The sequence below is a fragment of the Kryptolebias marmoratus genome, linkage group LG2, assembly GCF_001649575.2.
Source record: "Kryptolebias marmoratus isolate JLee-2015 linkage group LG2, ASM164957v2, whole genome shotgun sequence".
Classification (NCBI taxonomy): domain Eukaryota; kingdom Metazoa; phylum Chordata; class Actinopteri; order Cyprinodontiformes; family Rivulidae; genus Kryptolebias; species Kryptolebias marmoratus.
In genome coordinates this window covers 21,985,658-21,995,192 of record NC_051431.1, presented here as the reverse complement: position 1 = coordinate 21,995,192, position 9,535 = coordinate 21,985,658, and the positions used below count along the sequence as shown (strand labels likewise).

Below are 9,535 nucleotides of genomic sequence, written 5' to 3'. Positions count from 1 at the left end.
GAAATAAACATTTGAAATATATGTGTTTGTATGTAATGTATGAATATAATATACAAGTTTCACTTTTTAAATGGAATTACTGAAATCAATCTACTTTTTCATGATATTCTAATTTTATGACCAGCACCTGTAAGCATTTACTGTGTAAAACTCAAGAAGACAACAAGGTCATTCTCTAAATATACACTGCCTAGCCAAAAAAAAGTCGGCACCTGGATTTAAGTAAGCAAATAGGTACGACCCTCCTTCTGGATATTTACTGCATGGGTGATTATGTTTCAGCTGGCAACAAGTTATTTAACCTTAACTGGTGCAACGAGTTGCTTCTCATTTCTTAAACAACCACATAGAAAGACATCCCGTGGTCATGGAAAAGATGTCAGTCTGTTTGAGAAGGGTCAAATCATTGGCAGGCATCATGCAGAGAAAACATCTAAGGAGATTTTAGAAACTACTAAAATTGAGTTAAGAACTGTCCAACACATTAATAGAAACTGGAAGGATAGTGGGGAAGAATCATATTCAAGGAAGAAATGTGGTCAGAAAAAAAATTGTGAATAATTGTGATTGGTAATCAGTTAAATGTTTGGTGAAATCAAATTGAAGAAAAACAACAGTAAAATTCCAGGCTACATTTAATAGTGAAAATAAGAGCATTTCCACACACACAATGCGAAGGGAACTCAAGGGATTGGGACTAAACAGCTGTGTAGCCTTAAGAAAACTACTAATCATTCAGGCTAACTGGAAAAATAGGCTTCAATTTGCTAGGGAGCAGAAAGATTGGACTCTGGAGTGGAAGGTCATTGGTCTGATGAGTCCAAGTTTACCCTGTTCTAGAGTGATGGGTGCATCAGGGTAGGAAGAGAGGCAGGTGAATTGTTGCACCCATCATGTCTAGTGCCTACTGTACAAGCCTGTGGAGGCAGTGCTATGATCTAGGGTTGCTGCAGTTGGTCAGGTCTAAGTTCAGCAATAGTATGTGCTCAAAGAATGAGGTCAGCTGACTACCTGAATATACTGAATGATCAGGTTATTCCATTAATTTTTTGTTCCCTGATGGAACGGGCATATTCCAAGATGGCAATGCCAGGAATTGTGAAAGAATGGTTCAGTGAGCATGAGGCATCATTTTCACACATGGATAGGCCACCACAGAGTCCAGACCTTAACCCCATTGAGAATCTTTGGGATGTGCTGGAGAAGGCTTTGTGCAGCAGTCAGACTCTACGATCATCAATGCAAGATCTTGGTGAAACATTAATGCAACACTGGATGGAAATAAATCTTGTGACATTGCAGAAGCGTATCAAAACAATTGCACAGCCAATGCGTGCTGTAATCAAAGCTACCAACGAAATATTAGAGTGTGCAACCTTTTTTTTGGCCAGGCAGTGTATTATACACAATACAAACATTAACCTGATGCAGTTAAAGAGAGAGCTGAAAGACACTTTAACTGTGTAGATCTTCAGTGAATAACTCCTTTCAAGCTTACAATATCACAATCTTTTGGTAGGTTGTTAATGCAGATGATGAAAGCTGATTAGTGTATCATCACTATGATATTGTGTTCCAGGTCCAGGCTTGGCGTTCATTGCATACCCTCAGGCTGTAGCCATGATGCCTCTTCCTCAACTGTGGTCCATCTGCTTCTTTGTCATGCTTATTCTCTTGGGCCTGGACACACACGTAAAACACTCAACTGGATCAAGTCTTTTTATTAGAAACTTGCATTTAGATTTGGAACTGTACTTTTGTTTTGTGTGCAGTTTGTGGTTATGGAGGTGGTGATGACATCAATCATAGACATGTTTCCAAGAGTTATGCGCAGGGCAGGACGACGGGAGAGGTTCCTCCTCCTCTTTTGCCTGATATGTTTCATTTCTCAGCTTATCATGATCACTGAAGTCAGTATCTAATGATCCATAAGTGTATCTTCATTTATACTCAAACACTAAAGGTTCTGCCAAATTTCTCATTTGTCATCTGAAGGGAGGGATGTACGTGTTTCAGCTGTTTGACTATTATGCATGTAATGGAGTCTGCATCCTCTTTCTATGCATGTTTGAAGCTCTGGCACTGGGATGGGTATTTGGTAGGTATACCATTGTTCAAAAAATGTCATAAATATCTATATCTTTTAATCAAATTATTCAAAAAACATGATGCGCTCTGATCAACATGTTATCCAACCTCATCTCAATTTAAGGGGCAGAGAGGTTGTACAGCATCATAAAGGATATGACCGGTGTCCGTCTCAACTCATACTTCAAAATCTGCTGGCTCTATCTCACACCGCTGATCTCAATGGTGAGACATCTTTCTGTGTGTTGTTGTGACAAGAGAATGTCACTCCTCCAGAATCAGATAGAAACTTTGAGATACTGTATCTGCAGTTGAGTTTTAGTCAGAATCCAATCAGTAAATCCACTTCCTTTGTTGTTTCAGGGATCTTTCATATGTTCTTTAATTGAGTACCAGCCTTTGACTTTCAATCGCTGGTATGTGTACCCATCCTGGTCATACGTGTTGGGATGGGTTCTAGCTCTCTCCTCCATCTTGCTTGTTCCAGGATGGGCGTTTTACAAACTGTGCGCTGGGACTGGGACCCTCGGTCAGGTGGGATGGTTTTATATTTGTTTGTTATAATTACAGATTTATTAAATACCTGTTAGTACATAATAAAAAATAGTGATTCAAACATCATAATTAATAACTTTATTACCTGTGGAGGTATTAAAACATTATCAAGTTATTTCATTGAAATAAAACTTGTATTTTTTTTTGTATTTTTATGATCCCTCTTTTAGTAGAGTAGGAATCATTAAAATACAGACAATATGTCTTGCATGTGTTAAAACAAAACATAAAACAAAAAAAAGGGTCTGAGCCATAAAAGTCTGCAGTAACAAATTTTAATCAGTACTTTAAGACCAAATTCTGTTCAATGAGATTTCAGCTAAGACATTTTTAAGAATATGACAAATGCAAAACTATTTTGAATTTAAAAAACAATTAATTTTGTGCATAAACATGCAGTCATATAGAGTTCTACAACTCAGTAATCAGAAGTAATATTACTTCAGTTTACAGTGTAATACTGGCTCATATGTACTTTTCTTTGTAATAATTGGTAAAGATTTTTTCTTTTGCTCTTTGCAGCGGCTCCAGTGCCTGTGTCAGCCTGTCCTTGACAACTCAAGCACCCAAACGCAAAGAACAGAACTGCAGACTGTGGGAGCAGAAGTGCTGAAGCCATTTATGACCAAGTGAAAAAACGAAAAAGAAAAGCAAAACTGAACTCCACACATCTTACAACTTTATGTTTTCAAAACAAATCCAACACTGATTGGACAAATGACAGAGTTATCATTTAATCTAAAAATAAACTTTTAAAATCCAATGGTTTGTCTTTTTACATGAGCTCTAAAATTCTGAATGGATTAGGATTGTTCAATGAGATTCAATGATTCAATGAGTTTCAGTTTGGCCTTTAAAGAAATTCAAATGACAGCTTTCTGTTGTGTTTGCATTTCCTGGTTGAAATACAGTTTTTCTGTTGTGACTAATGCATGACTGTGACTCTGTTCAAAAGAAATTGTCTAAGAATAAACAGCAGGTGGTGGTTCCCCTTTCTCTCTCTCTCTCTCTCTCTCTCTCTGCTCCTGGTGGAAGGCGGAAGTGTGTCATTTCTCTGTGTCTCTCTGTGTCTCTCACATCTTTATTGTGCAGTCCTCTTGGAAACAAACTATTTCTTCCTATCATGCTCCCGCTGGGGAATAAAAATGTTTAATCAAACCTGTTCCAGCTGCTGTTTCCACATTTTCTGCCTCATTGGCTCCCCCTTGTTATCAAAAAAAAACCTGTTGATGTGACACCAAAACACATCAGCTTGGTGTCTACACACACAGTTGACTAAGCAACTTCTTACCACCAGAAATTTTATTCCCACCCTGGCGGTGGGGATATTTCTTGTTACTTTGTATATTTCAGTAGAACTGACAAATGTTCAAGTGCAGGTACCAGATAACTCGAACTTAAGTAACGCTCCTACTGAAAACTGATTAACTGCACAGACAGTTGTTCATTACATGACACTAAATCTGTAGTGGATGCAGATAAAACAGGAGACAAAGCCATGAGGCTGAGTACAGAAGTCTGACATTTTGGGTCTGCTGGATAAAAAAAAAGGTGCTCCAGAACTGATGGATCCAGAGGTGGAGGAGCGAGGACACTGGGGGAGTAAGGTGGAGTTTCTCCTGGCTGTGGCAGGAAATGTTGTTGGCCTCGGCAATGTGTGGAGGTTTCCTTACCTCTGCTACAAAAATGGAGGGGGTAAGCTGATCTTGTCGCAGAGGACTTTCTGTCAAATGTACATCATTAATGTTGGGTTCACCTAACCAGTAAAATAAGTCTGTGTACACGCTTAGTGTAAATGAGTCAAATACATACAGTAGCCTAACTTAATGCTACTATCCAAATGCTTCAAGACAAAAATGGAAAAAGGATTTTGGAATTATTTGATTTTGCAAAGAACATGTTTAGAAAGGAAACAAAAGTTTAAAATACAAGAAAGCAAAACCTTTAAATCTGACAGGAAAATACCCCTGTTTGTTACTCAACTACAAACAGTGTACTCATGTCAGTGTTCTAGTCTGATATCGTCTTACGTTGAAAAAAGCTGTAGCCAGTTTGGTTAAACTTTAAAAGTAATAATTTAACAATCTCCTGCAATATTGGTCTGTTAAAGCAGGGGTGTCAAACTCCAGGTCTCGAGAGCTGCTGTCCTGGAAGTTTTAGGTTTTCCTGCTCCAACACACCTGATTCAAATGGTTTACCTCCTCACCAAATCATCAAGTTCTCCAGGAGCATGTCCACAAGTCATCCATTTAAACCAAGTGTTTTAAACCAAGTGTTTTAAAGCAAGAACACATCTAAAACATGCAGGAGAGCGGCCCCCAGAGGAACGGAGATCGACAGGCGTCTGTCAGAGCTTGGAGTATGTGTTGTGAGTTACTCTCAGCTACTACCACACTATATTTAAATGTCATATCAGTAAAGCAGACTGGGGTATGGACATTTTTGTGTTGACTAAGGTCTGTTAGCTGTGGTGGCCATCTTGAATCAGATTGACTCCAAAAGTGAATCCGCTGTAGAAACACAGCCAATCATTACTTTCTGAGAGTTTCTTTGAAATTTGTTCACTGATTTATAACATTATGCTATCTGTACAAAAGACACACACGGGCAAAACCATTAAGGTTTCGCCTTTACCTTCAGTGGCAGTAGATTAAGAAGAAAGGCTAAAGGAAAAAAACACGGGTGGTGTACAAAGCGCATGAACAGTTAAACTCCATTATTATCAATTAGGTCCTCCACACCCACAGCAGCTGGCTGCCAGCAAATACTATTTATTTCTCAACACTGTTTTATCTTTAGAGGGATAGTCAAGTTAACTCTAAGTGATGTTCTGTCTAATAGTTATTAATAGTTTATACCTTATCAGTTGTCACAGCTGATAATTATTAGAAAGAACATCGCTTCAGACTTGACTGGACTTGACTGGTCCAGGTACTCATTGAAGCTCTTTATTTATTCTTTTATTACCTTTTTTTTCTTGTGTAATTGTAACACAGTTTCGTATCAAAAGTTTAAAAACGAATGAATTATTTTTGAGGTTGAGAAACATTTAGAAATACTGTATATGACCCCAAATGTTGTCATTATAAAGTAAATGGCAAATAAAAAATACTTTGTGGTGATTCTGCCATAAGGTAATCATTGCAAAGTCACAGTGACTGATCAAAAAAAAAACAATGACAAAATAAACTAAATCCACACTTTTTTTCTCATATCAATGTTTAATGTGTCCTTACATTGAAATATTGTAAGCTAAGTTTGTGAACAGCTGCCAATTTTGTTTACCTACAGAAAAAAAAAACTATGTGACTGAGAATATGTCAACATTGGTGGCATCCGTGGAAGTGCCATTTAGGATAGAGAAGCCCAAATTGGTACAAATTTAAACTCAGATTTGTTGAGTGAAGTTTGAAGATAAAAAGAGACAATACTGGTCAAGAAAAAAGGTTCACAAAAGCCTTGTGTATCTGTATGCCCACTTCGGTCTTCTTGGTGCTCCACCACCTTGCTCGATCCCCCAATCTTTAGTCTTGACAACTGTCTTACTCATTCTCTTTTCTAGTCCAATTACGTAATATTTTTTTTACCTACTCAGACAACAGCCAGGCTAATTTAGGTCAATCAAGTTATTCAAGCTTCTACAAGGTTTTCAGCAGATTTTGACAAGTTCTTTGTTTGCCTTGATTGTGTACCGTGTACCCACATTTCAGAATTGCATACCAATATACACTGCCTGGCTAAAAAAAGTCACCACCTGGATTTAACTAAGCAAATAGGTACGAACTTCCTGTTGGATAATTACTGCATGGGCGATTACGTTTGCTGGTAATAAGTTATTTTACCCCAAATGGTGCAATGAGTTGCTCCTCATTTCTGAAACAACCATGTCGAAAGACACTTCCCGTGGTCTTGGAAAAGATGTCAGTCTGTTTGACAAGGGTCAAATCATTTAATACTGTCACGGTTTCCCTGTTCCTGCAACAGCCACAGTGTTTTTCCAGTCTCATGCCACGCCCCTGTTTCCATGCCACCATAATCATTCTCATCTGCTTCACCTGCAGCAGTCTGTATTTAAGTCCACAGCTCTCAGCCACAATTTGCCAGATTATTGAACAGTCTCGACTTAGTAAATGTACAGCAATTTCTCAAAGTTCATGCCTGCCTTTTTGTCAACAAACCCTTGCCTGGACCTCGACCTACGACTTTTGCCTGCTCCCTGCCTGGAACCTCTTCGAACTCTGTCTACTGGTTACCGACAACACTTTCCCTCTCTGGATCTCGTCTCCTGGTTAGTGCTCCTTTGGATCTGTTTTCTGACGTCTGATTCCCTGGTTTTGACCCCTCGCCCACATCTGGACCTGCCCACTAGCACTCGCCCCTCTCTCACAGAAGCAGACTTTCAACCCATTAGTATCTCGTTAGCCTTACCTGCTGCGGGTCTCCCTCTGTGCCACTCTGGAGGTCTAGTCCTAGGACGTAGCAGTCCCGCTGGCGCTAACTCCATAATAAATATCTTAAAACTTTGCCGTTGTCTGCCTGATCCGAGTCCCGTTTCACTGAGTCTTATCAAATACGTTTTAATACGTTTACTACTAATGCGTTTAATAGTGAAAGGAAGAGCATTTCCACACGCACAATGTCACGATAACAAATTTTGCTGGACGATTAATTGTTTCAGAAATTATTGCGATAAACGATAATATCGTTTGGAGGCCATTTTAAACTAATGTAATGATAATAACATAATAGTGCAAGTACATCCTCTCAAAGATTCTCAGACTCTCATTCTCCGTTAACAAAAAATGCACTTGAATAAAAACTTAAAAAAACAAAAACGGAAATAAAACCTACATTCAACCAAAACAGTACGGATTATTAAGTCTGTAAACTAAACTGTCCTTCAAAAAGTAATAATCATTAGTTTTATATAGAGAAGACGGACAAAACTGGCAGTTTTATAATCAAAAAGTGTAAACTAACAAAAGCACAAATGCAACATACCGGCTCTCAGAGGTTCAGCGCTTCTCCTCTGTCATTTGGTTTGAATCCAAAGTACTCCCACGCCGCTGCTGTTACTTCTACCTTGAAACCTTGAAATTCCATTTCGTTTTTCCCCCAATATCAAACAGCGTTTGTTTAGCTTGCTAACTCCTAGCGGGGGCTAATGCTAAAGAGGTACAAGTGAAGTGACGTGAAGTGAAGTAAGATTTATTTATATAGCACTTTTCAGCAACAAGGCGATCCAAAGCGCTTTACAACAGAAACAAAAAAGAATCCAATACAGAATGAAACACAAAAGAAAAATAGGATAATCTGAACAAAATCACGAAAACAGACATATCTAAGCATGAGCTGAGATAGTAAAATAATCTAAATCAGATAAACTAAACATATCTAAGCATGGAATACAGGAAAACACATCAATCATGTATATTCTAAAAGTATCATGTATAATCTAAATGAAATATGAACACAATGAAACACACACAAAAAAAAACCCACATCAATCATGTCTAATCTAATTGAATCTAAATGTACAGAACTAAACTAAGTGTACAGAAAACTAAAAACATGAGAAAGCTAAACTAAACAGTACCGAATTTCTAAATAGTACCAGAGGCCCACTAAAACAGCCAATGTAAGAACTACTAACTAAGATAGAGATGGGGGTGGGGGGGGGGTTGCAATGAGCTAAAACATGAGAATTCTAAACTCATGTCTAATCTAAATGAGGCATGTATAATCTAAATGGAATATAGGATAATCTAAAAACCAGACATATCTATGCATGAGCTAAGACAGTCAAAAATCGTAGCTAAACTATACATGACCAAATGTACCGAATTAAACTAAGTGTACAGGAAGCTAAAAACATGAGAAAGGGGTTGGAGTGAGAGAGTTGACAGAAACAACACACCTGATTCAGAGGTTAAATCACTTCTTCGTGTCCTACAGAAGCCTGTTAATCAGCCATTGATTCGAATCAGGTGTGTTGGAGCAGAGAAACAAGTAAAACATGCAGGACAGCGGCCCTCGAGGACCAGGAATACCCACCCCTGGTGTAGTGTGTGTGTGTGTGTGTGTGTGTTTGCAGATAGGTCCATGAATCACGTCACAGAGGCCATTGTCTTTGTTAATGATGAAATGATATCAGCGAGCTCTGGACGGACACAGAGATGTAGGCAGAGGGGGACATCTTGTTTACATAGTTCCATAGGAAAAATTTCAAGATAGCTGACCAAGGTCAGCCTAAGGGGAGCCAAATTCACAAACAAACAGTAAATGTTTTGGTTCAGGCAGACTTGTTTTTGTCTGCCTTAAAAGTCTTGCTGATACTTCTCAATGGCGAATCCAAACAGCCAAATTCCAGGTCCATTCCGCCTAAATTTGAGCAAAGTAACTTTCACCAAGATGTAACCCATATTATTCATGAGTTCCAGAAACGCAATTCAGTCTGCAGTCCTGTAAAAGGATCGCATCCAACTTGCGAGTCAGCTCCCGTATCCACACAGTTTGATTGCTGATCGCCGAACCCATCAAACGAATTTGACAATAAGTCAGGTAACTGCCTGATCCAAACAGCAGAAATCCTGTTATCAAAAACCCAAATATGTAAAGATCTTCCACGTCTTCCACAGATAGACTCGATAGACAAACAATATTCCAATTTCTCCAGGAATCCATTGTGTATCCAGCGAAGAATGTCTTCTCAGGGCAAGCTGGCTCTCCTTTGGTCAGCCTTCCCATCAAGAAAATTCGATCAATTGCATTGAGAGACCAGCTGACCAGATCCATAGTTCAAAAATTTTTGGAGGAATATGTAAAAAAGAAGTTCCGAAAAATTACGAAAGCAGAGGGGGGACAGTTCAGGAGACAGAGAGACAGAGAGAAA

At 38.7% G+C, this 9,535-nt stretch overlaps 2 protein-coding genes across 2 annotated transcripts in view; both read left to right on the top strand.

Moving 5' to 3' along the window:
* LOC108238142 (sodium- and chloride-dependent GABA transporter 3-like) overlaps positions 1-3,406 on the top strand; it is a 16,629-nt gene extending 13,223 nt beyond the window's left edge. Inside the window, exons 9-14 of the mRNA XM_017420020.3 lie at positions 1,580-1,692; positions 1,773-1,910; positions 1,996-2,098; positions 2,213-2,313; positions 2,452-2,622; positions 3,166-3,406. Coding sequence (XP_017275509.1) covers positions 1,580-1,692; positions 1,773-1,910; positions 1,996-2,098; positions 2,213-2,313; positions 2,452-2,622; positions 3,166-3,276 — 737 coding nt within the window. The 3' untranslated portion in view covers positions 3,277-3,406. The remainder of the gene's footprint in view (positions 1-1,579; positions 1,693-1,772; positions 1,911-1,995; positions 2,099-2,212; positions 2,314-2,451; positions 2,623-3,165) is intronic.
* A 775-nt stretch (positions 3,407-4,181) lies between these two features.
* The window catches only part of LOC108238141 (sodium- and chloride-dependent GABA transporter 2-like), a 16,945-nt gene continuing 11,591 nt past the window's right edge, over positions 4,182-9,535 (top strand). Inside the window, exon 1 of the mRNA XM_017420019.1 lies at positions 4,182-4,338. Coding sequence (XP_017275508.1) covers positions 4,209-4,338 — 130 coding nt within the window. The 5' untranslated portion in view covers positions 4,182-4,208. The remainder of the gene's footprint in view (positions 4,339-9,535) is intronic.